The sequence below is a fragment of the Corella eumyota genome, chromosome 4 (genome assembly GCF_963082875.1).
Source record: "Corella eumyota chromosome 4, kaCorEumy4.1, whole genome shotgun sequence".
NCBI lineage: Eukaryota > Metazoa > Chordata > Ascidiacea > Phlebobranchia > Corellidae > Corella > Corella eumyota.
Genome location: NC_137493.1, coordinates 8,258,949 through 8,286,265, shown reverse-complemented (window position 1 = coordinate 8,286,265; position 27,317 = coordinate 8,258,949). Strand labels below are relative to the sequence as shown.

The following is a 27,317-nucleotide window of genomic DNA, read 5'->3' as shown; positions in this document are numbered from 1 at the left end:
AATACCACGAATAAAAATTGACTGTTTTTAACAATTTAATATTACAAAAAATGTCTTCATTTGCCCATCTTCAAATCCACTCAATATTTTATTATTTTTTTTTTTTTTTTGTATATATCTTTATCCTCGATGTGGGAAAGTCGAATGCGCGACTTAAACATAGAGTAACATAAGTTACTCCGACCCAGTCTCGAGTTGCCTGTAGCAGTTTGGGATATTATAGAGACTATAATTGCCTGGTAATTATGCTGCTGATTAAGTGCTGGCTCAGCAGGAGTTTGTACCGTTTATAGCGCCTTACTCAAGGGCGCTACAGCATGAGATCAGTGGGGATTGAACCCACGACCTCATGTGTGGTGTAGCAAGTGTTCTTACCACTACACCACGCTGCCGGTTTTTATAAAAAATAGTTTCAAAATTATAAAAAATAGTTTCAAAATTAATTTACTGGCTTAAAATACTTTCATTAATGAATATGGTATAGCTACATAAATTAAATTTGCAGCATAGCAAATGTCATATAAATAATTAAGACGAAATAAAAATACACCACATATGTAGTAACAGATCACAACATAATAATAAAGTTAAATTGAAATGTTGTTGAAAAGTTTCATCTTAGAAATTGGGTATTGTCAAATATAATTAAAACTTTGCAAATGGCTAATCTTTTATGTAAAACCATACAAATAGAATTGTGTAACCGACCGCCATAATAACAACAACTCCTATAACTGCCTTAACCCAGGGCTCCATTCCCGAAAACTGATTAGACGGCAATTGAAGACCTTTGCAAAATGATAGTTATATAATCATTTAATACTTCGAACTAATTTACATAAGTTCAATAAATTTACATTTAAAAAAAGTATTCTTTGCCTATAACATATAAGTTAAGGGAGATGTTAATTATAATATAAGTAAATTTTTTAATATAAATTTTAGACTTACAATTTGAGTGATCAGAATCAAATTCTAAATTATCTGGACATACACATTTATAACCACCAGTAGTATCTGGTGAACAAGATGAGTTTAGATGATTTTTGCAAGTGGTATTTATTTTACAATATTCTGGCTTCGTGTAGCATGGTGCTGTTGTTTGTATGCAATCAATATTAACTGGAACTTCGCATGGAGAACACAGATACTGGATAGTTTGAGCAGCTAAAACATAATTAGATAAGATACTATTAAAAATAATTGATTTATGTAAAAAAAATCAAATAACCTGACCATTAATAAAACCTACTTCTATCAATTACTTCACAGGTTTCCAACGTGCAGTACTTTTCTTGATTCTCTTGTGAACAAACCTCTGATATTCTAGAATTTTCACACGAACAATTTTTTCCGTCACCAGAATAGCCTTCAAGACACTCACAAACGAATCCGCCCATAAAATTAACACAAGTCGCTTTTTCATTACAATTATGTGTATTTAAAGCACATTCATTTGTATCCACACAGGTAAATCCATCCCCATTATACCCAGATATACAACTACATGAAAAGCTTCCATTGTTGTTTTGACATTCTGCATTTGAACTACAGTTATGCGTACTATCGCCACATTCATCTCTATCAAAACATGTAACATTATCACCAAAAAATCCAATCTCACATACACAATCATAACTTCCATGATTATTTAAACAAACTGAATTTTCATTGCAGTCATGACTGTCAAGATGACACTCATTAACATCAGAACATGTTACTCCATCACCCGTTAAGCCAATCTTACAATCACATCTATAACTTCCAGGTGTGTTTGTGCATGGTGTATCTCCATTGCAGTTATAAGTTCCAAGAATACATTCGTCATCGTCTGTACATGTAAAACCATCACCAGAATACCCAGAATTACATTGGCATAAAAAACTACCGGGGACATTAAAGCACTGGGCATTTGGGTCACAACGAAAAACAGTGTTACACTCATTTTCATCAGTACAAGTTATACCATCACCAATATAACCTGTATTACAACTACATGCAAAACTTCCAGCCAAGTTTACACATGTGGCATTTGAAGAACAATTATCTGTGCTAATTGAGCAATCGTCTATGTCATTACAGTCTACTCCATTCCCAGAAAATCCAATATTACAATCACAGGTAAAACTTCCAGGTATGTTTGTACAAGTTGCATTTGGTGAACAATTATCTGTGTTAATTATGCATTCATCAATGTCCTCACAAGTTACTCCATTGCCAGTAAATCCAGTATTACAATCACATTTATAACTCCCTAGAGTGTTGGTACAAATAGCTTTTAGACTACAATCATCTATTTCTAAATTACATTCATTTATGTCTTCACAACTTACACCATCTTTGAAATATCCAGTATTACAACCACAAGTAAAACTTCCCATTGTATTTGTACAAGTTGCATTTGTAGAACAATCATCTGTACTTACTAGGCATTCATCAATGTCATCACAATTTACCCCATTTCCAGAATATCCAATATTACAACCACAAGTGTAACTTCCGATTGTATTCGTACACGTTGCATTTGGAGAACAATTATCTGTACGTACTAGGCATTCATCAATGTCATCACAATTTACCCCATTGCCAGAATATCCAATATTACAACCACAAGTGTAACTTCCAATTGTATTCGTACATGTTGCATTTGAAAAACAATCATCTGTGTTTTTTAGGCATTCATCAATGTCATCACAATTTACCCCATTGCCAGAATACCCAGTATTACAACTGCAAGTAAAACTTCCAATTGTATTCGTACAAGTTGCATTTGTAGAACAATCATCTGTACTTACTAGGCATTCATCAATGTCGTCACAATTTACTCCATTGCCAGAATATCCAATATTACAACCACAAGTGTAACTTCCAATTGTATTTGTACATGTTGCATTTAAAGAACAATCATCTGTGTTGACTAGGCATTCATCAAAGTCATCACAATTTACCCCATTGCCAGAATATCCAATATTACAACCACAAGTGTAACTTTCAATTGTATTTGTACATGTTGCATTTGAAGAACAATCATCTGTGTTTTTTAGGCATTCATCAATGTCATCACAATTTACTCCATTGCCAGAATATCCAATATTACAACCACAAGTGTAACTTCCAATTGTATTTGTACATGTTGCATTTGAAGAACAATCATCTGTGTTTTTTAGGCATTCATCAATGTCATCACAATTTACCCCATTGCCAGAATACCCAGTATTACAACCACAAGTAAAACTTCCCATTGTATTTGTACAAGTTGCATTTGGAGAACAATCATCTGTGTTGACTAGGCATTCATCAATGTCATCACAATTTACCCCATTGCCAGAATATCCAGTATTACAACCATAAGTAAAACTTCCCATTGTATTTGTACAAGTTGCATTTGGAGAACAATCATCTGTGTTGACTAGGCATTCATCAATGTCATCACAATTTACCCCATTGCCAGAATATCCAGTATTACAACCACAAGTAAAACTTCCCATTGTATTTGTACAAGTTGCACTTGGAGAACAATTATCTGTGTTGACTAGGCATTCATCAATGTCATCACAATTTACCCCATTGCCAGAATATCCAGTATTACAACCACAAGTAAAACTTCCCATTGTATTTGTACAAGTTGCATTTGAAGAACAATCATCTGTGTTGACTAGGCATTCATCAATGTCATCACAATTTACCCCATTGCCAGAATATCCAATATTACAACCACAAGTGTAACTTCCAATTGTATTCGTACATGTTGCATTTGAAGAACAATCATCTGTCTTTTTTAGGCATTCATCAATGTCATCACAATTTACCCCATTGCCAAAATATCCAGTATTACAACCACAAGTAAAACTTCCCATTGTATTTGTACAAGTTGCATTTCTAGAACAATCATCTGTACTTACTAGGCATTCGTCAATGTCATCACAACTTACCCCATTTCCAGAATACCCAATATTACAACCACAAGTGTAACTTCCGATTGTATTTGTACATGTTGCATTTGTAGAACAATCATCTGTCTTTTTTAGGCATTCATCAATGTCATCACAATTTACCCCATTGCCAAAATATCCAGTATTACAACCACAAGTAAAACTTCCCATTGTATTTGTACAAGTTGCACTTGGAGAACAATCATCTGTGTTGACTAGGCATTCATCAATGTCATCACAATTTACCCCATTGCCAGAATATCCAGTATTACAACCACAAGTAAAACTTCCCATTGTATTTGTACAAGTTGCATTTGAGGAACAATCATCTGTCTTTTTTAGGCATTCATCAATGTCATCACAATTTACCCCATTGCCAAAATATCCAATATTACAACCACAAGTGTAACTTCCAATTGTATTCGTACAAGTTGCATTTGTAGAACAATCATCTGTGTTTACTAAGCATTCATCAATGTCATCACAATTTACCCCATTGCCAGAATACCCAGTATTACAACCACAAGTAAAACTTCCCATTGTATTTGTACAAGTTGCATTTGGAGAACAATCATCTGTGTTGACTAGGCATTCATCAATGTCATCACAATTTACTCCATTGCCAGAAAACCCAGTATTACAACTGCAAGTAAAATTTCCAATTGTATTCGTACAAGTTGCATTTGTAGAACAATCATCTGTACTTACTAGGCATTCATCAATGTCGTCACAATTTACTCCATTGCCAGAATATCCAATATTACAACCACAAGTGTAACTTCCAATTGTATTTGTACATGTTGCATTTAAAGAACAATCATCTGTGTTGACTAGGCATTCATCAATGTCATCACAATTTACCCCATTGCCAGAATACCCAATATTACAACCACAAGTGTAACTTCCGATTGTATTCGTACACGTTGCATTTGGAGAACAATTATCTGTACGTACTAGGCATTCATCAATGTCATCACAATTTACCCCATTGCCAGAATATCCAATATTACAACCACAAGTGTAACTTCCAATTGTATTCGTACATGTTGCATTTGAAAAACAATCATCTGTGTTTTTTAGGCATTCATCAATGTCATCACAATTTACCCCATTGCCAGAATACCCAGTATTACAACTGCAAGTAAAACTTCCCATTGTATTCGTACAAGTTGCATTTGTAGAACAATCATCTGTACTTACTAGGCATTCATCAATGTCGTCACAATTTACTCCATTGCCAGAATATCCAATATTACAACCACAAGTGTAACTTCCAATTGTATTTGTACATGTTGCATTTAAAGAACAATCATCTGTGTTGACTAGGCATTCATCAATGTCATCACAATTTACCCCATTGCCAGAATATCCAATATTACAACCACAAGTGTAACTTCCAATTGTATTTGTACATGTTGCATTTGAAGAACAATCATCTGTGTTTTTTAGGCATTCATCAATGTCATCACAATTTACTCCATTGCCAGAATATCCAATATTACAACCACAAGTGTAACTTCCAATTGTATTTGTACATGTTGCATTTGAAGAACAATCATCTATGTTTTTTAGGCATTCATCAATGTCATCACAATTTACCCCATTGCCAGAATACCCAGTATTACAACCACAAGTAAAACTTCCCATTGTATTTGTACAAGTTGCATTTGGAGAACAATCATCTGTGTTGACTAGGCATTCATCAATGTCATCACAATTTACCCCATTGCCAGAATATCCAGTATTACAACCACAAGTAAAACATCCCATTGTATTTGTACAAGTTGCATTTGGAGAACAATCATCTGTGTTGACTAGGCATTCATCAATGTCATCACAATTTACCCCATTGCCAGAATATCCAGTATTACAACCACAAGTAAAACTTCTCATTGTATTTGTACAATTTGCACTTGGAGAACAATTATCTGTGTTGACTAGGCATTCATCAATGTCATCACAATTTACCCCATTGCCAGAATATCCAGTATTACAACCACAAGTAAAACTTCCCATTGTATTTGTACAAGTTGCATTTGAAGAACAATCATCTGTGTTGACTAGGCATTCATCAATGTCATCACAATTTACCCCATTGCCAGAATATCCAATATTACAACCACAAGTGTAACTTCCAATTGTATTCGTACATGTTGCATTTGAAGAACAATCATCTGTCTTTTTTAGGCATTCATCAATGTCATCACAATTTACCCCATTGCCAGAATATCCAGTATTACAACCACAAGTAAAACTTCCCATTGTATTTGTACAAGTTGCATTTGTAGAACAATCATCTGTACTTACTAGGCATTCGTCAATGTCATCACAACTTACCCCATTTCCAGAATACCCAATATTACAACCACAAGTGTAACTTCCGATTGTATTTGTACATGTTGCATTTGTAGAACAATCATCTGTCTTTTTTAGGCATTCATCAATGTCATCACAATTTACCCCATTGCCAGAATATCCAGTATTACAACCACAAGTAAAACTTCCCATTGTATTTGTACAAGTTGCATTTGAAGAACAATCATCTGTGTTGACTAGGCATTCATCAATGTCATCACAATTTACCCCATTGCCAAAATATCCAGTATTACAACCACAAGTAAAACTTCCCATTGTATTTGTACAAGTTGCACTTGGAGAACAATCATCTGTGTTGACTAGGCATTCATCAATGTCATCACAATTTACCCCATTGCCAGAATATCCAGTATTACAACCACAAGTAAAACTTCCCATTGTATTTGTACAAGTTGCATTTGAGGAACAATCATCTGTCTTTTTTAGGCATTCATCAATGTCATCACAATTTACCCCATTGCCAAAATACCCAATATTACAACCACAAGTGTAACTTCCAATTGTATTCGTACAAGTTGCATTTGTAGAACAATCATCTGTACTTACTAGGCATTCATCAATGTCGTCACAAATTACCCCATTTCCCGAATATCCAGTATTACAACCACAAGTAAAACTTCCCATTGTATTTGTACAAGTTGCATTTGTAGAACAATCATCTGTGTTTACTAAGCATTCATCAATGTCATCACAATTTACCCCATTGCCAGAATACCCAGTATTACAACCACAAGTAAAACTTCCCATTGTATTTGTACAAGTTGCATTTGGAGAACAATCATCTGTGTTGACTAGGCATTCATCAATGTCATCACAATTTACCCCATTGCCAGAATATCCAGTATTACAACCACAAGTAAAACTTCCCATTGTATTTGTACAAGTTGCACTTGGAGAACAATTATCTGTGTTGACTAGGCATTCATCAATGTCATCACAATTTACCCCATTGCCAGAATATCCAATATTACAACCACAAGTGTAACTTCCAATTGTATTCGTACAAGTTGCATTTGGAGAACAATCATCTGTGTTGACTAGGCATTCATCAATGTCATCACAATTTACCCCATTTCCAGAATATCCAGTATTACAACCACAAGTAAAACTTCCGATTGTATTTGTACAAGTTGCATTTGTAGAACAATCATCTGTACTTACTAGGCATTCATCAATGTCGTCACAATTTACCCCATTTCCAGAATATCCAGTATTACAACCACAAGTAAAACTTCCGATTGTATTTGTACAAGTTGCATTTGTAGAACAATCATCTGTACTTACTAGGCATTCATCAATGTCGTCACAATTTACCCCATTTCCAGAATATCCAGTATTACAACCACAAGTAAAACTTCCCATTGTATTTGTACAAGTTGCATTTGTAGAACAATCATCTGTGTTTACTAAGCATTCATCAATGTCATCACAATTTACCCCATTTCCAGAATATCCAGTATTACAACCACAAGTAAAACTTCCCATTGTATTTGTACAAGTTGCATTTGTAGAACAATCATCTGTGTTTACTAAGCATTCATCAATGTCATCACAATTTACCCCATTGCCAGAATACCCAGTATTACAACCACAAGTAAAACTTCCCATTGTATTTGTACAAGTTGCATTTGTAGAACAATCATCTGTCTTTTTTAGGCATTCATCAATGTCATCACAATTTACTCCATTGCCAGAAAACCCAGTATTACAACCACAAGTAAAACTTCCGATTGTATTTGTACAAGTTGCATTTGTAGAACAATCATCTGTCTTTTTTAGGCATTCATCAATGTCATCACAATTTACCCCATTGCCAGAATATCCAATATTACAACCACAAGTGTAACTTCCAATTGTATTTGTACAAGTTGCATTTGGAGAACAATCATCTGTCTTTTTTAGGCATTCATCAATGTCATCACAATTTACCCCATTGCCAGAATATCCAATATTACAACCACAAGTGTAACTTCCAATTGTATTCGTACAAGTTGCATTTGGAGAACAATCATCTGTGTTGACTAGGCATTCATCAATGTCATCACAATTTACTCCATTGCCAGAAAACCCAGTATTACAACCACAAGTAAAACTTCCGATTGTATTTGTACAAGTTGCATTTGTAGAACAATCATCTGTACTTACTAGGCATTCATCAATGTCGTCACAATTTACCCCATTTCCAGAATATCCAGTATTACAACCACAAGTAAAACTTCCCATTGTATTTGTACAAGTTGCATTTGTAGAACAATCATCTGTGTTTACTAAGCATTCATCAATGTCATCACAATTTACCCCATTGCCAGAATATCCAATATTACAACCACAAGTAAAACTTCCCATTGTATTTGTACAAGTTGCATTCGTAGAACAATCATCTGTGTTTACTAAGCATTCATCAATGTCATCACAGTTTACCCCATTTCCAGAATATCCAATATTACAACTACAAGTGTAATTTCCAAATCCGCTGTCCAGATAATCACACTCAGCATTTACATTACAGTTGCTGGTATTCATTTCACATTTATTCACATCTATAAAATAAAAAACGGTATAGTTACTATTGTAAAAAATTATTTTGTTTAGAAAAAAAATATATTTAAAGTTTTACAAAAAGTATACACACTTTTTCAAAAAAACTACATTATTATAGTATTTATTTTTATTATTGACTGATTAAACTACCAACATGTTGAAATGTTAAAAATGTGCGTGGAAGAAGTGAGTGTAGCATTGGTTGCCGATCTTACTTTGACTGTAATGCCTAATGGAACAATCATATCTGGCTGAAGGTTTTCAATTTGAACCTTTACCAATAAACAATTAAATTAAATTCCTTTTTTTGTTTTTTATGTATATATCTTTATCCTTGATGCGGGAAGGTCAACTTCACAACCTAAATATAGAGTAACAACCGTTACCCCAACCCATTCTTGAGTTGCCTTAAGCAGTTTGGACTGAAATAGATATAATTGCCCGATAATTAGGCTGCTAATTAAGCGCTGGCTCAGCAGAGGTTATACCGTTTATAGCACCTTACTCAAGGACGCAACAGCATGAGATAAGTGGGGATCGACCCAGGACCTCATGTAGTGTCACCACTCTTTCTGACTACTACACCATGCTACCAGTTGTTCAAAAATGTTAAAAATATAGTTTGGTAAAACATAACAATACCAAATATTGACTACTGCTATCTATATCAGATGGCTTTAAAGTTGTCAATAAGGTTTCATTACAGCTGATTAAATATTCAATTGCTCTTGATGTATTTGCAGAAATTGTCAACTCTGCATTTGTTCCATTGGGTGAAACAGTATAAGAAAGTATTTCTACTGGATCAGGATCTTAAAACATATGATTTACTTTTTAAATTAATTGGCGTTTTTTATAAAGTCAGCTTTAGAACACTTTGCATTATTACACAAGGTTCTAGGTTTGATTCCAACTGTTTGCATGAGGTATCAATTCTAAGAAATGCTTTATAAATGGTAATAACTCTTGCAAAGTTAAAAAAGGACAGGATGAGTAAATAATCGTATAAGATTACAAATTTTCAAGGCCCACACAGATTTTGGTTGGTAAAAAAGGTTTATTAAGTAACCTGTTGTGTACATGATGGTATACTTTTTGGAAGCTGGTTCAGTTAATTGGTTTGTAGCAGCATAAAATTCATCGTAATGAAAATTCGAACTAGTTTCGGGACACATAATCAAATAATTCTGTGCTATTCCATAAATAGTGTTTTCTTTCAAAGAAAAAATGGTGACTGCATTTGTTTGATCGATGATATCTATTATAGTATATATATATATTAAAATTAGTTCATATATATATATATATATATATATATATATATATACTGGCAGTATTGTAGTTAGAACAATTTCCTTTACTACACATGGTTTTAGGTTTAAACCACTATGCTGTGGCGCCCTTAACAGTATAAACTGCCGTTAAGCCCCCCAAAAAATGAGCAGGTTAATCATTGGGCAATTACAAATCAACCACGTATCAAATAAATAAATAAATAAATACACACAAAACATATGTATGGCATGAGCCAATGAATAATTATTTAATTGTTTTAAATACCTTTACAATTAAATTGAATACTGTGCACAGAAGAGGCAGAGTCACCACCAGTTGAACTAAAAACATATTTTTGTATAAACCCATTCTTGTCATATAATGCCCATATTCTTACATCTTTTGGTGTGCAAGACACATTGGAAAATGGTGCATCTCTATAAGCCAAGTTATTTTGCTGAGAAAATACGTAAGAACCAAGAAAATATCCTATCAAAATTTTGAAACATTTTATAACTATGGTTACATAAATTATTTAACATGTTTTTGTGATAATAATCAAAATTTAAGTTTTTACTTGTACTTTCCACTGTGTTATTGCTAAACCCTGGACCCAATGGAGCAGCCATCAAGTTTGTTACATTTGGTTCTGTAGTTGTTTCATTAAGAAATATTTCATGGTCAATAGTATTTCCAAACAACTTTAGTACAAATACTTGGGTAACACTGGTTGATAAGGTTTGGTATAGTGATGTCAATTGTTGAGATATCTTGTCTTTTAACGTAGCATTGTTTTGATCGGCAGCAGAAAATGCGAGAGTGGTGGAATGCACCCGACCAAACGCAGTTATCTTCGCTGTTAAATTAACAAGAAATTTTAAATAAACAATATATTCTATAATAAATTAACTATGTCTATATTTTAATAAAAGTACTACAAAATTTAGAGTAAGCTTTGGTTGGTTATTTTAGTTTTTTAAAATAAATATACCAGTAAATATTGTGGTAGGTTGTCCAAAAGGACTTTGATCCTCAGTAAAAACTATTTCATCATTTATCCGCAAGACTCGAATTCTTACTGAATATTCTGTATCTGGTGTTAAGCCAAGAATCCTATTTATTAAAGGATAAAAAAAATAACTAGTTAATATTTAGCAGTTTAGGCTATAAAAAGTTATTATATTTAATGATACATATAATATACCTAATAAATACCAGCAGCAAGTTGTAGGGGTCATAATACTTTCTACACTAAGTGAGGTTCTGGGTTTAATCCCCGATGCTCTCATGCTGAGCATCGGGGATTTCCGCGGTTGAGTAAAGTGTGTAAATAGTAAAAACTTCTGCTGAGTAAGCACCTAATCAACAGCTTCATTATGAGGCTATTATAATTTATATTATCCCAAACTGCCAAAGTCAACTCAAGACTGGGATGGAGTAACAGTTGTTACTCTATGTTTAGGTGGTAAAGTCAACGTTTCCACATTAAGAACAAAGATATATAAAAAAATATAAATTATAAATAAAAAATATAAATAAAAAAAATAAATAAAAAAATAGCATTTTTTTATTATTTTTTGTAATTAATTAACTGCCTTACACTGCAATATAATAAGTGTTGGCAGGTACATCATCAGGAGCAATGGTTTGGTTTACTATTCCTGTATCTGTGTTAGTGTATTCAATCACCCATGCTGTAGCTCCTGGTGTTTGTTCAATAAAAACTGTTATGAACTCTGGCGTTGATATGGATTGCAGAACTTTTGAACCTGAATGTGCTAAAAGACAAATGAGCCTAATAAATCAAGTTCATAATAATAAAATTCTGTGTATCATATTTATAACATACCCGTCCTGACATCGTAATTCTCGCTATATTCACTTGTTTTATTGTTTGCATCAATGGATCTAACCTTGACCCTATAGTTGATGTTCGATTGAACATTACTCTTAAGAAAAATAAATTATTTATTTATATTTGATTTTTACGTCTTCTTTACTTTAGCAGTTTAGGGTCACTACACTTACGGTTGCAACAAGAGGACTCCGTGTACCACTAACGGCTCCAACATCTAACGGACTATGTTGTGGAATATATTCCACTTTGTACAAAACAGCGTTTGCAACTTCAGAAAATTCAACATGAAAACTTCTATGAGTAACGTTCGATATATTTTTTATTTTTGGAACTGCAAGAACATAAAGATTAGCTTTAGTAGGTTTGTTTTTAATTAAGTCAACTGAGGCATAAAGAATATTAAAAAAGAGGAAACAAAATAATAGGGGGGGGATATCATTGATTGAAAAACAGTAGAAACAAATGCTTGCACCCCTAAAATAATGTCTAAATAACAAATTTACGTAAATTAAATACATAATATTCAGCAAACAAGTTGGAAAAATAAGTATTACCAAAAACGGCATACAACCCACAGTTTGTAATGGGCAATATTCCTTGTGTTGCGACTATATTGCGGCCAGTAATTATTATTGATAGAAATAAGTCGATTTCTTGCTGCTTTTAAAATTTAATTTTCACAGATATTTTATATTTTGAAAATATTTTCTTAACTTATCCAAACTATATAAATTTACGTCAAAATAGGTAATTTGGATAAAGAAACAATTACTGGTCCTTTTTAACGATTTGTTTTTAAATCGGTTAAAAAGCAGGGTAAATAGTATTGCATAGCCAACACACTAGCATTACAAGAATTAATAAAGAAACAATTTACAAAGCGGAAAAAAATAATAGCATAAGTAAAGCGATTATCAACAATACCCGAAAAATAATTTTAAAAACGTACATATAAATACTACCCACAATTATTAAATGCATAATGTGATTTTTTAAATCCAAACTTTTTATAAGTTATTGACTTACCATCTAAATTTTTTTGTGCGAATATAACAGAAACCGACGAAACAAATATGTAGATTAAATAGAAATGGAACTTTTCCATTCTTTAAGTTTAAACATTTAAATATACGGAATCTTCAATCTTGTTTAACTGATTAACTAAGCAAATAATTTCTTTCCAAATACCTTATAGATACAAATACAACAATAAACAAAATCTTGTTTGTAATTGTTTATAGATATCCGGCATTACAAAAATTTATTGGTAATTAATTGTTTTATATATAATGTTAATTATTAGGTATGGCTGTTTAGTATTTTAACATTGGTTAAAGCAAAATACAAGAGGACGGAAACGCTTTACAAATGCTAAATCCTCCAATAATTTTTTAGCATCGTAAAAACGGATTAAAGATTGTTATTATCGTATAACGACATTCCATTTGGGTACTATTTTGGAACAAACAAATATACCTTAATTTTTTTTATCAGGAAGCAACGTTATTAATTATAGACATATAACGTCATTGCTAAAATTACCTTACAGCCAAGGCTAACCCCATTTATCACTCTTGAAAAATAATATTTATTAAATATTAAACATTTTCTTTTTTTTTTAGTCTACTTCTCTTTTTGTTTTGAAATAAAAAACGGCTGATACAAAAAAGCTAATTTTATTATACATTTTAAATTGAAACTACAGAAAAGCTACAAAATAGTAAAAACCGAGAAAAATAAACACGGAATGAAACAAGCTTTGAACACAAAAACAGCAAAGCCTTTTTGGAAAAACTAGTAAAATTTGTCATAATCTGACCAACAGCGCAAAACACGGGGCATTTGTTACTAAAAAAACAAAAATTTAATCATGTCTAACCCATTTACGCAACGAGAAGTTATTGCATAAATTTGTCTTTCTGTTCCGTCAGGATTTTAGCCGACGATTTTGCGTCGTAAAATAATTCGTTCGTTTCGTCGATGTCCTCCTTCATAACCGTATCCCGCCCGTTTATTTTAGCTAATATGTTTGCAGGAGTGAGCAGCTGGACTACGTAACTGTATTAGGTTAAAAATTAAAAAAAAACAGTTAAATTGTATTAATGTACAAGTAAAGTATAATAACCAAGGCATATTGCTATAATTTTGTGTAATTATTAATAGCTACCTACGTTCAAAAGCGTTTTTTTTAATGACGCTATCTTAAGTTTTTATCAACTAGTTTTTAAAAAATATATTTAAATAATCAAATTTCAAAAGACATTTTTTAATAAAACATGACTTACCGCAGCGAAGTCTTGTGTCCAATTTCACCGAAGATTTTTAGTGCTTCAGGTGAGACTTGAATACTTTCGATCTTGGCTCGAATCTGAAGAATATGCATCATCTCTTCTGTGGTATACATCATGGTTTTGATGATTAAAATTCGGTCAAGTAAATCTAGGGGAATACCGTGAGGTGCAATAATATCTTCAGTTCCCCTAAAAATTTCAAAAAATTTACAGTCTAAAAATATTTTAAAAACAAAATTAATTTGCCTATCAATCTTAAAAACGAAATTGATTGTAAAACAGATTTAGTAAAGTGCAATATACACACTTAATTGTGCAATGTCCCCTGTTTGTTGCAAATATAACAATGGGACTGATCGCAGACTCCAATGCTCTGTGTAGATAAGTAAAGCACTCAATATCAAGCATGTGGATCTCATCAATAAACAACACACCAGGCACCAACTCTGCCACACCCTGGTCAATATACTTGTTCACAACCTTGTTAATCTCAATTCGAAGCTTGTCTAATAAAGTAGAAATTTTAGTTATATAATATTTTTTATATTTTTTTGCAACATTTAAAGTAAACATATGTAAATACAAAATAAAATTAAAAAAAATGGGTCATTAACAGTTTCATTAATATTGGTATTTTTGTCGACAAAAAACTTACCAAAATTATATGTTTACTAAACTAGACCCTTTATTCAAGTTTAAATATTAAAAATTGTTTACCAGTGATTTCCGTTTTCTTTGGTTTCATAAGTTGACCCATCATCGACATTACATCTTGGCCTCCTTGTGGTCGTGCGTTCGCAACATCTAGGTCATGAAGAGTCACATCCTGGATAACCTCTCTTCTTTTGTGGACATCACCTTTCGGAATAGGAACGTATTCTTCTGCCTCCAAGTCATATTCTGTTGCATAAGTATCAGAACGACCTTGTCTCTAAAAATGTGAATTAATTCTTACCTTATTAAGTTGAAGTTTAATTTATATATACCATATATTTGAATAGGCATAACATAAAATATATATAAAAAGTTGTTGTTAAAAACTACCTTGACTGCTCCACTATTTGCCTCAATGTAAATTACATCACCGACTTCAACTTTTTCCTTCTGTATATTGTCATAAATGGAAGGATCCAACTTCAACTGTTTGGAACCTTTTGCTGTTTTCATTCCAATAACAACATGGCTTACAGTTTTTCCATATCCTATATATGAATTTTTATATATACATTAAAATTGTTTAAAAAAATGGATATCACAGGAGTGTTCAGATTAATTTATACAATTGAAAGTAAAAAAAAATTAACAATATAATCAGACATAACTTAAGTCAAACTAAAATAGGTATTCACATTTTTTTAATTACGTTAGTACAATTAATAAAGTATATTAAAAGAAATTAACAGTAGATGTCAACTAAACATTGTTCTATTTAAATAAAATATATACATGTCAAGTACTGATATCATTTCTGTGAGTTAATTAAAATATATATATAAATGTTACGGATAAAATAGAGCAAATTTATAAATTAAATGTTTTTTTACCTCCCATCGGATTTTCAGTTTCGTTCGGAGTAATCTCCGTAACTTCTCCTTCATAAACTTCTTTTGTTTCCTTTATTCTTAACCCGATGGCTCGTCTGAAATTCTCCATTAAGACTTCAGTTTTTTTGATCTCGCTTGAATATACTTCACTACCAACCATTGGACAAAATGGAACCTAAAAAATACTATGAAGTTAATTTTGAAAAAATCACAAAAAACTATATATGCTTTAAATTTTGTTTATTTTTTTAAACCATCTAAAAAAACTTGTAAAAAATTTTTTTACATAATTAACAATGTTATATCGACAGTTAAACAAATATTGAATTATTATTTATCGCATCATATTGATTTAAGGTTCATAAGAATACATAGGTAAAATGTAAAAATTAAAAAATACTTTATTTCCCAATTCTTGTGCAATTGCAAGTGCCAATGCAGTTTTTCCTGTTCCTGGGGGTCCAGCCAAAAGAACTCCTCTTCCCGCCATCTTTTTGCTTCGAATTAATTCTACCACAACTCCACATGCCTAAAAAATTGAAATTCAAATTTTTGCATTGCTAGGACTGTAGGATACAAATTAAAATATGGTAAATGAAAAGTTAGTTTAAAAAATCTAAGAAAATATGACATGGTAATATATATTACTTCACGTGCGTCTTCTTGTCCAACAAGACCAGCAGCAGTTGCTATTGCTTTTCCTTCTTCATCAAGACCAAGTCCTTTGATATGAGAATGAGCTGCAATTCGTTGAGTTTTTGTGGTACTTTTTACTTCTTCGATTTTCATTTTTTTATTTATTAATTTAAAAAAAAAATGGTATACTGATTCTAAAAAATAGTATTAACAAGTAAGGTATCTGAATTGATTGTGACAGTAATTTCTACTTTGAAATTCTTAAGAAAACGCTATTTTTCTTAAAACTAAGTTCGTTAAAAAATTTTAAAATCGAACGCTCTAGAAATAAAAGCATGACTGTACTACGCCACCACGCGGATGAATTTATAAACATTGTATTTAATCAGTGGTTGTCTAAATATTTTTTTGATGTTGTCCTAAGTAAAATAAGATTAATTATTTTCACACTAAATAATATTAACTAATAATGACATGTTAAAATTTTAAAACGATAAATATTTATTTGTTTTAGATACTGGTCACATTTTGTTACCGCAGCACTACAAAGTAATAGAGAAAAGAGAAACTTTAAGGGAATTCGTTGATCATGTGACGTTGATGTGTGTTGTTTACATTTTAGTTTGTTAAATGTTAGGTTAATGACAGTTGTAACTTTACGCTAGATCAACTTGCGCCGAATATAATTAAATATTAACCTGTTAGTGTTAACTATCATATTGTTTTTGTTAGTTGTTTACTTGTTTCTAAAGAAATCTAGTGTTTTTTGATTTAATTGAACTTGTCTGAAATTAACGATGTTTGAGTTCCTTGGCAAATTTCTTGACTGGTTTCGATCCCTGTTCTGGAAGGAAGAAATGGAGTTAACATTAGTGGGACTTCAGTATTCTGGAAAAACCACATTTGTTAATGTTATTGCGGTATGATTTTTAATTAAAATGTCAAAAAATACTTTTGTCTATTTGTTATCCAATATTATATGTACAGTATATATATTTTTATGCATAACTTATTGGTTTATTTTAGTCTGGCCAGTTTAATGAAGACATGATTCCAACTGTTGGATTTAATATGAGAAAAGTCACAAAGGGAAATGTTACAATTAAGGTAAACAATTTTAACTTATCTGTAATATATTCCTGTTATTTAATCTTTGTTGATTTTATTGTATTTTATAGTATGTACCTTTTCGCTGCAAAATACAATATGTTTTTCTTATAAAAACAATTTTATACATTTTGTTGTAAAAACTATTTATGAATATTTTTGAAAACAGGTCTGGGACATTGGTGGCCAACCAAGATTTCGAAGCATGTGGGAACGATATTGTAGAGGAGTAAATGCAATTGTGTATGTCTTTTATTAAAATAATTTAGTGTAAAAAACTTTCAGCGGTCTTGTATTAAAAGTTTGACTGTAAAGACAAATTTATAACATATTTTTTAACTTTGTATTTTATAATAATACATTATTTTTAAATAGCAAACATAGATATATTTATGTACATTTTTTTTTAATTTGATGTAAGGATTTTGTAAATGAAAAACTAAACTGTTTTGTAGTGAGTGGTCATTGTCACATGATCATGATTAGTCGAAAAAGAAAAATAACAAATTATTGTATGTCATTACAATTGCATGTTTTAACTACAGGTAAATTATATAATTTTAGATATATGGTTGATGCTGCAGATATAGAAAAGGTAGAAGCATCAAGAAACGAGCTTCACAACCTTCTTGAAAAACCGCAATTGCAAGGAATTCCTGTAAATATAAAAAAACAGACCATATTTAAAAAAATTTTAACTTGTAAATTTTACCCGATGACAGCCCTACCTTGTATATATTCACCCCTAAGAGTTTAGTTTATTATAACAAACATACCAAAGTCTGGTTAAGTTGTCATTTAGTTTGTCCAAGACTGAGTTGCCTTTGGGTTGATTTGTCAAGGGCTGAGTTGTCTTTGGCTTATATGTAATCGAATAAATTATATAATTAAATATATATTTTAAATTTCTTTTTAAAGCCTTATTTTCCTCCATTAGCAATATATATATTACAATTACACAGATTAAATTTAATACCTACTGTTTTAATTAACTTATTCACTAATATGTAGTAATTCTGTTTATACCATTTGTAATTATATTTAGGTATTAGTACTTGGAAATAAAAAGGATTTGCCTAATTCACTGGACGAAAAGGAATTAATAGAAAGAATGTAAGTTTTAAAGGCCATTAATTTAATATTTTAAATGCACAAAAAAGGTAAACAAAAATTTTAATGTAATAATTATTTTACTCAATATTTTAAAGTTATTACCATGTATTTTACTGGATTATTAGTTGTGTATTTGTTTATTATTTTTTATTTTCATTAACTACAGGAACTTGGCTGCAATACAAGATCGTGAAATATGTTGTTACTCTATTTCCTGCAAAGAAAAAGATAATATAGGTAGGTTGTGTAACTAAACTAGTTTAAGAAATTAAAACTGCATTTAATTTTGTATATTTAAACTTATTTTAAATCAAAAATGTGTCAGGCTTCTATTTTAGTAAAAGCTATTAAGTTTCATATGCTATTAAGTTTCATATTTTTTAATTTTGAAACATTAAAACATAATATACTATATTACAGATATAACCTTACAATGGCTTACACAGCATTCAAAATCCAGTTAAATTAATGGCGACTTGCAGAAAATGCACTTACTTAGTGCATTAGTAGTAATAATATAAGTTTGTGGAAAAAGTTAAAATTCATGAATTGGCAGAAAATATTTCTTACACTGTCTTCAAATTGATTGCAAAATGATGTCACGCTTACAGTTTAATATATCCTTAAAAAGAATATAGACAAGTTTAACATTTTATTGTCATTTTTGTCGTGAAAGTTTTTCACGGAATTTTTTGTCAATGTGTACTTTCTTTATTGTAGCCATTTTGCTGATAAATTGTTTCTAAATTTGTGATTTAATTTTTTTTAATTTGAATAGCATAACAAACAACGTGCCATTTTATAGCCTTAAAAACTATAAAGGATTTTTTAATTTATTTAAATTTATAGCCTATGGAGCTCTCTATATTTGAACATTTCATTTTTTATATATGTTTAAAGCCAATGCAATCAATATGTGAATGCTCTAAATTTATTTAGGTCACAAGGTCAAAAAATTATTAAAGAACCACATTTAATGTATGAATGTTTTGGGTCTACTGTGAAAGCCTTACTAAAAGGCGATAATAACTAAAATTTTGAAGCTTTGTTTCAAATATAAAGATGTCAGATGATAAAATTTATCATCTTTTTGTTTGACTTAATGTTGTATTTACGCATTGTTGTTGTAACACATTTCGGAGCTTTTCGTATTAAAACTGTATGCCATATTTTTACAAAAATAATAATGTTTATTGAAAATTAATTTCCTGAATTGATATTTTCTTTTTTATTTTATTGAAAGCTATATATTTTGATTGTTTGACTTTTAGAAATGTAGCAATTGAAATGAAGGTGATTACTGTATCATAAAGGCTTTTATTAATTAACATAATTTAAGTAAAATGTAATCTTATATTACCTAAGCAGAATCTTATTTTTCTTTTAAAAATCTTTTGTGTTATTTCAAAGCTTATTTTATAGTTTATTCTTTGTTTAATATATTTTGCGCCAATTGTGATTGAATGTTAAATACAAATTACTCTTGTGTATTGTAATTTTTGTATTATAACACAATAGCTTAATTGTAAATACATTTATTATAAGAACAAAAGAATTCAAAAGTTTAAAACAGCTACTTAACTTTCATCATGCATAATAATGCTTAACTTAAGAGAAAGTAGACTGTTTCAGGCCTGCTTAAATTTGCTTCTGGAGGTGTTATTGAAAAACCACAGCAATGACTATGGTTTTATTGCCCAAATTTAGAAATTGTTTGTCTGTATAAAATCCGGTTATGTTGTGGTCTCATTTAAAAACACTTCGGCATTTTAAAAGTTAATGTTCGGAGCTAGCTAACTATTGTCACAGTAATTATGTAAACTTTAGAATATTACCTAATGAATTACATCTAGATAGTAAAAATCATATAAGTTATTAGTTGTGATTATGTTTTAACGGCAAAATCAATAATTAAAATTTGTTTATTTCGATATCTTTTTTATTTCCATTTTCATTCTCTCATTTTTTTCTTACATTTTCCATGTTTCCACCAACGACAACAAAGCAAAGTTGTTTGGTTATATATAAAAAAATATAACTTCGTGTAGCAGAATAACAACAACCTGGAATATAAGTTTAATAGAATAACATGCTTCGAAGAGGATCAGAGGGAAAGAAACCATTAAAAGAAAAAGTCTTACTACTGTATGATGCAATCTTTAAGGTGAGGATTGTTTTTTTTTTAATCTGGCAAATTTGAACGTTTAAGCATGATTCTTACTTACAGCCACATATACAGGCATATACGATTATTTGATGCCAGAATTTAAGTTTGCAACAAAAATATCTTTAAATTTGTTTTTTTTCTATTTTTTTAAAAATTATATGGTGATTATATGTTTTAATTAATTCAGGCGGACGATGTAGCATTGGAGAATCCAAATTTTTGGGATGAATTTTTTTTATTAAAGGTATAAATGTGTTTTGCATTTTTGTTAATTTTAATATATTTACTAACTACCAGATGCACTAAAACTGTGTTAAATTAAATATAAATTACATATAACCTGGCAGCAAAGTGTAGTGGTAAGACACTTGCTACACTACCATGAGGTTGTGTGTTTAATCCCCACTGCTCTCATGCTGTAGCGCCCTTGAGTAAGGTGCTATAAACGGTATAAACTCCTGCTGAGCCAGCACTTAATCAGCAGCATAATTACTGGGCAATTATAATTTTTATAATATCCCAAACTAAAAAAAAATCGAGACTGGTTTGGGGTAACTGATGTTACTCTATGTTTAGGTCGCGCATTTGACCTTTCCACATCAAGGATAAAGATATATATAAATATTACTATTTGAAAAATATTGTTTTTTTTCAAAACAATTTAACTTTATAAATTGGTTGTCAAAAAAAGGTAAATTCTGACTATTTGGAAAAGAAATTTGAAGCACTGACTGCCAAAGAGCTTTTAAATTTCAAACCAGATCTAAACAGATTTTTTAGTAAATGTTCGGAATATATTGAATGTGATCATCTTATTCGAATGCTCAATGCTATTCAGGTTACTTTTATGTCTATTATTTTTACTTTTAAAGATTGTTGATTTCAAATATTATTTAGAAAGTAACAAAGAGTTTTTTTGTATAGCCTATAAGTTAATTAAGTAAAATTCTTATACCTGGTTTTATGTATAAACATAAAACGAATTAAAAAGCATTTACAAAAATTTTTAAAATTCTTAATGCCTAAAATATATATGTAATTATTTTTTACCTAAAATAACAAACTAAATTTTAGACAATGTCATGTTTGTTTCGGATCGTGCTTACCCATGACCTAGGAGATCATAGTTTTGAAGCGATCGATTTACTGATTGGTTTTAACTCGGCTGACGTTCAAATGCAACTTCTACTTAGATCACTAACTTCTATACTTACTAATACATCGATTACATCTCCAATGTCTAATGAAGAAGAATACAAAGAAGACAAACATTACCCACCCATCCTTAAATCATTGATCTTGCAATTATTACTTGTCATAGCAACGGTACAAAAAACTTTTCATTTAGTTTTGTGTTTGTTAAATTTAAGCACTGTACCAATGGTTATATTAAAAAACAGTTTTTTGATATATATAAAAAAAAGTGTTGAATTTTTGTATAAAAAGTGCAATTTTAAAAATTTTTAAATTGGCGTATTTAATTACTAATGTTATATGTTTATGTAGTGATTTCATTTTTTATTCTGGGTATAAACAATAGCCTATCAAACAAAATGTTAAATCAGCTATTTTTTGTGCTTTGCATTCCCAGGGTTCCAACAACATCAGTCAAAATACATTTTTGGAGTACATAATATTGGAGGAAGAAGTTATTGAAAATGCATTGGTTCAGTTGCTCGCCAACCCAGTTGAAAGAAGCAGGCATGGACAAGATGTTGTTCTACTTCTCACACTTTTAGTGAATTACAGGAAATATGAAGTAATGTTGTATTTTAAAATATTGGTGTCATTATTATTATTATGGTTTGAATTGATTTGTTTTGATTTTTGAAATATTTATTTTGTTATATATTGTTTGATTGTTTTTATACAGTTAAAATATATTTATTTTTAGTCGATTAATCCTTACATCATGAAGTTATCGGTGCTTGACAACGAGCTTGCTCTCAATGTAAGTTTTAATTCCAATTTAAACTTTCTTATTGGAATATGCATAATCAACACAATTTTTGCAAAAATGCTAACTTGGCAACTTTGTTTATGACTGTTACCTTAAATAATATCAAAGTGTAATTACCATTTTTTTGTTTTGTTCTTTGCTTGTTTCAAATTGTTGTTTTGTTTTGTAAAGTACAGCTTTTATTTTTAAAACAAAGTTTTTGAGTTCAATATATTTATTGAAATTTCAAATTTTTTTTTATATTTTTTAGGGTTTGTCTTCTGTTATATCCTCAGCTCTTGCCTCTTTCAATCGACAATTTGTAAACAAGCAAGAAGAGTCAAAAAGTACAGGATTATTTTCAACCATAACCAATATGGTAGGTTACAAATAACTTATTGTAATGTTATTTATAGTTTTTTCTGTAAAAAATCTAATAACACTGATTTAACATCTAAATAGGTTGGGAATATGTTTATTGGGGATTCAGATGAACAAAAGCAAATGGTAAAGTAAGTAAATATTAAAGTTTGTTGTATTTTCTTTTATTTTAAAACAATTTTTCATTAAATTTTAATAAAGATTATATAAAATTAATTAAAATTTTTTTTTGTAGAACAAATGAATCTGTGTTGTTGGCATTATATGAAGCTGTGAACTTAAATCGAAATTTTATATCTGTTCTTACTCATGTAAGCAATCTTTTTATGTCTATGTTACACAACCATCCAATTTTTAAATTAAAGTAATATTGATGTGCAGTAGCTTATCGATCTTAATAAAAGCCTATTTCCTATTACAGTTTAAAAGTTTTGTTTAAATTTATTGACCATTAGATTTAAATAATAATTATCTTTAGTCTCACCCTGATACTTTAATTGGAACCCCGCCTTCGACACCAAAAAGTGAAGGGGAAAGAATAAGCAACCCTAACAGTAAGAGAAATTCTGATACTGTAATCTAAACTTGTATAACCTAAAGTTGATTATTATTTTTTTTTTTCATTCATTTATTCTTGATGTGGGAAGGTTGACTTTACCACCTAAACATATGTAACATCATTTTCCCTGATCCAGTCTTGATTTGACTTTGGCAGTTTGGGATATTGTTGATTATATTTGAGTATGTAGTATTTACATAAGTGAAAACTTTTTATGTAATGTATATGTATGTTAAAAGTTTATAATAATTACAGTTCATCGTTAAAAATATTTACAACTTTATGGTTTTCTTACATGGTGTTTAAATATATTAGAAGAATGAGTTATTGTTTACTTTTTTAATTAAATAAATATTTGTGAAACGATGCTTTTGGTAAACATTAATTAATTTTTATTTAATTATATTTAAAGCCATTTTGGTAAAATTTGATTTATCAGTTAGTTTATTTAAGGGTTTTGCATTGTTGGTTTAAATTTTTGGTATTTGTTTCAATAATTAATAGCCTATATTTACAGCTCCTACTGCAGATATGACAATGTTGGTTGGAACAACAAATAATGTTTTGTGCACTTTTATCCAATATACTTCTATCATCATGCAAGATACTAAACGTAACTTTTTTAACTTGTGTTTATTTTTTTTAATGTATAAATATCCCAAAAAAAATTGTAAAGGGTCTTTAAATATTGAACGAGTTGATTTTTATAATGCTATAAAATTTGGTTTTGATTAAAACTTTAATTTTTTTTTCTATTAGTGAAGCAGAATATAAGTAGCGCAAAGTTGTGTTTTCTTATTTTAACTTGCATTACTGAAGATCAATTTGCAAATTCATTCTTACATGATGACAACATGATTTTTCACATACAAATTCACAGAATGGTAATAAAAAAGTATATAATTTATAATACATATTTATAGGGTAACACTAAATAAAATTGTTATTTTATGGTTAATTTTTAAAGTTGCATTTTTTTTTAAATATTATTTTTTAGGTATTGTATTTATAAATTGCTTTTTAACAGTGGTTTCTTTAAATTAACTTTAATAACGTAAAACATAGTCAATTGTCCTAATTTTTTAATTTTTAATAATTTAGCCAATGAGGCATCGCAAAATTCGTTCAAACGAGGATGGTAGAAGTCGTCCACTTGCTTGTTGGTTGTTTGATCTTACAACAGAATTTCTAGTTAGTCACATGATGAAGGAATTTCCGTTTATGCAGCACATGTAAGTTGTTTATTGAAAAAAGGTTTTTAAAAAAAATACATTTAAAACATTTTTTTGGTTTTCAATTTTACTCATATGTAGTTTTTATAGCAAGTTATATTTTACTATTTTTTTTAATTTTTATAAATTAATTTAAAAATAAAAATAAAATAAAAATCATTTTACATTTTAAATCTTTTTTATTTATTTTGTAGCCTATATTTAATTACATAAATTAATAATCTTGTATTATTGTTTGTTTATAGGAGATGTATTGGTATCATACATAGGTTAATGTGCTATCAAAAGAAATGTGAAATTCGTCTGCAATATCAGTGGAAAGAATTGTGGAGTGGTATGTTAACCAATACTTTGTCTTATACAGTTAAACTATTACAACATACATTGTAATGTTAATAAAAAAAATGTATTTATTTATTAAATGTAATTCCACTACTTTATTACTAATTAAAAATTATTTATTAATTTAAAATTTTTTAATGTTTTTGATATTTTAAGATCTATTATGAACATGTTTTATTTTATAGCTTTGATCACCTTTATTAAATTTATTTTGACCAACGAAAGTCATTTTGTTGCCCAGTGGAAAAATGGAGTTTTTGTTTTGTTAACACAGGTAAACATTTTACTATTGTTAAAAATACAATTTAACCTAGGTTTAATTAATTTTTATCAAAAATAAAATATATTAAAAAAAAAGAAAATATATATTATATTTTGAAACTTTAATATTATTTTTTTTAAAAAAAGGTTATTAATTTGTTCAACATGTTTATAACATTTGGCGACACTTTTCTTCCATCCCCCACCAGTTATGACGAGCTTTATTATGAGATTGTGCGAATGTCTCAAGTATTTGATAACCTACATGCTATAGGTATATTTTGTAAAAGTTTTTTATTTTGAGTGGTATACATATACAAATTTTTTTATGTTGTGTTTATAAAGGGGCTAAATTTTACACATTGGTAGTTGCCATTACATTGCTTACTGTTATATATCCAATTTGTAATTTACCCACACCCCACAAATAACATATTTTAATTTTTAATTCTTGTAAATTGAACATTGTTAATTAGACTCAAAAACTGCCCTTGAATTTTGTAATACTATTGTACTAATGAAGTGTTAAAGATGTAGAACAATATAAATACCAATATTTTAATTTCTTATTTAGTGTTACGTTATGTAAACCATCCTGAGTACAAGGAATTTGCTTCCAGACTCCAACATGCTGTTGTTAACATTCGTGCAATTGTTCACCACTTTCGACCAAGAATTGACAAGTGGTCAAAAGACAACAATTTAACAACATTAACAGAAGAAGAGGTAGGATTTATTTAAAAAATTCTGTGCTGGTATATATTAGCACCAAATTTTGGCATCGTCGTGTTTTTTTTTTTTTTATCGATTCTCAGTTGTTAAATGTTTTTTAAGGTATTGGAAGTTGTTCGAAATAATTACGATAGTTTAACACTAAGACTTCAGGATAATTTGGACAACTTTGAAAGATATTCAGAAAGACCGAAAGAAGCTGCTTTCTTTAGCGATATGGTAAGTTTTTTTACCAAAAAAATTCCTAATTTTTAACTTTTTCTACCCAAAGCATATATACAAAAGACATTTCTAGTACAGTTACAAAAATACTACTTTCTAGGTTAGGTCAGTGATAGAAGGTTATCAAAAAGGATTTGGTTTTGAGCATATTGATCTACAGAAATACTCCTGCATCTCCTAATTTTAATTACCACTTTTTTAGTGTTGTCTTAATACTGTGTGCATGTTACTTTACTATTTGTGCAATCAATAAATTTTTTTCTTGGAATAAAATTGCAAAAATTGAGTTCAAAATAACTTTCAATTTTTTTCTGGTGTTTTGTTATGTAAAAAGTGAATTTTAAGTGATTTTATTGTCATTAAATAATTTAACTATGGTTGATTTAAAATCCCTGTTAGCATATCTAATAATTTTGCGTTTAACAACCATTTTTTATGTCAAAATCCAACTTCAGGTAGTACTAAGATTGTATTTAATGGTTTTACCCTTTATTGTTAAAAATCTAACTATTATAACTTTATAGTTACGGCTAAGTTAATCAAATCCAGAGCTTAGCAAAGCACCGTTATGTGCGATAGAAAGTTACCGTTGGCAATATACATACATTTATATAATATTCATGTATGTTTTTTTAAAGAAATAAAAACAAGTAGTTTATATAACTATAGAATGTTTAAAAGTACACAAACGGTCTGGTGTTATAAAAAAAATTATATCGGCGTTTTTAATGATTAAACCTTTGCCTCTAGTGGCAACTATCGTCATTCTGATGTTAATAGCAACACAATACGTAATTCTGTAGTTTAGT

The 27,317-nt window shown here is 29.8% G+C and overlaps 4 protein-coding genes across 4 annotated transcripts; 2 read left to right on the top strand and 2 right to left on the bottom strand.

Annotated features, from left to right (window-relative positions):
• Window positions 1–200: 200 nt before the first annotated feature.
• Window positions 201–13,087, bottom strand: LOC145750750 (uncharacterized). The gene is made up of 13 exons (XM_082566831.1): window positions 13,009–13,087; window positions 12,144–12,364; window positions 11,974–12,073; window positions 11,725–11,902; window positions 11,116–11,237; window positions 10,702–10,980; window positions 10,410–10,613; window positions 9,919–10,107; window positions 9,492–9,661; window positions 9,004–9,121; window positions 1,253–8,848; window positions 952–1,167; window positions 201–788 (listed from the first exon to the last, which is right to left on the bottom strand). The coding sequence occupies exons 1-13, from the start codon at window positions 13,085–13,087 to the stop codon at window positions 664–666; spliced, it is 9,597 nt and encodes a 3,198-aa protein (XP_082422957.1). The 3' UTR covers window positions 201–663.
• A 555-nt stretch (window positions 13,088–13,642) lies between these two features.
• LOC145749354 (ruvB-like 1) lies at window positions 13,643–16,643 on the bottom strand. Its single transcript, XM_082565103.1, has 8 exons — window positions 16,466–16,643; window positions 16,218–16,346; window positions 15,818–15,992; window positions 15,318–15,475; window positions 14,991–15,204; window positions 14,581–14,779; window positions 14,268–14,462; window positions 13,643–14,040 (listed from the first exon to the last, which is right to left on the bottom strand). The coding sequence occupies exons 1-8, from the start codon at window positions 16,604–16,606 to the stop codon at window positions 13,881–13,883; spliced, it is 1,371 nt and encodes a 456-aa protein (XP_082421229.1). The 5' UTR covers window positions 16,607–16,643; the 3' UTR covers window positions 13,643–13,880.
• Window positions 16,644–17,157: 514 nt separating this feature from the next.
• On the top strand, window positions 17,158–20,163 carry LOC145749319 (ADP-ribosylation factor-like protein 8B-A). The gene is made up of 7 exons (XM_082565050.1): window positions 17,158–17,373; window positions 17,480–17,560; window positions 17,730–17,803; window positions 18,125–18,218; window positions 18,606–18,673; window positions 18,840–18,910; window positions 19,094–20,163. The coding sequence occupies exons 1-7, from the start codon at window positions 17,251–17,253 to the stop codon at window positions 19,135–19,137; spliced, it is 555 nt and encodes a 184-aa protein (XP_082421176.1). The 5' UTR covers window positions 17,158–17,250; the 3' UTR covers window positions 19,138–20,163.
• Window positions 20,164–20,651: 488 nt separating this feature from the next.
• On the top strand, window positions 20,652–26,794 carry LOC145749762 (armadillo-like helical domain-containing protein 3). The gene is made up of 19 exons (XM_082565623.1): window positions 20,652–20,837; window positions 21,028–21,084; window positions 21,532–21,678; window positions 21,915–22,166; window positions 22,432–22,599; window positions 22,735–22,791; window positions 23,051–23,158; window positions 23,242–23,291; window positions 23,396–23,471; window positions 23,639–23,714; window positions 24,237–24,332; window positions 24,479–24,603; window positions 24,821–24,951; window positions 25,197–25,285; window positions 25,479–25,567; window positions 25,702–25,828; window positions 26,129–26,280; window positions 26,389–26,505; window positions 26,609–26,794. The coding sequence occupies exons 1-19, from the start codon at window positions 20,763–20,765 to the stop codon at window positions 26,687–26,689; spliced, it is 2,073 nt and encodes a 690-aa protein (XP_082421749.1). The 5' UTR covers window positions 20,652–20,762; the 3' UTR covers window positions 26,690–26,794.
• The last annotated feature ends 523 nt before the right edge of the window (window positions 26,795–27,317 follow it).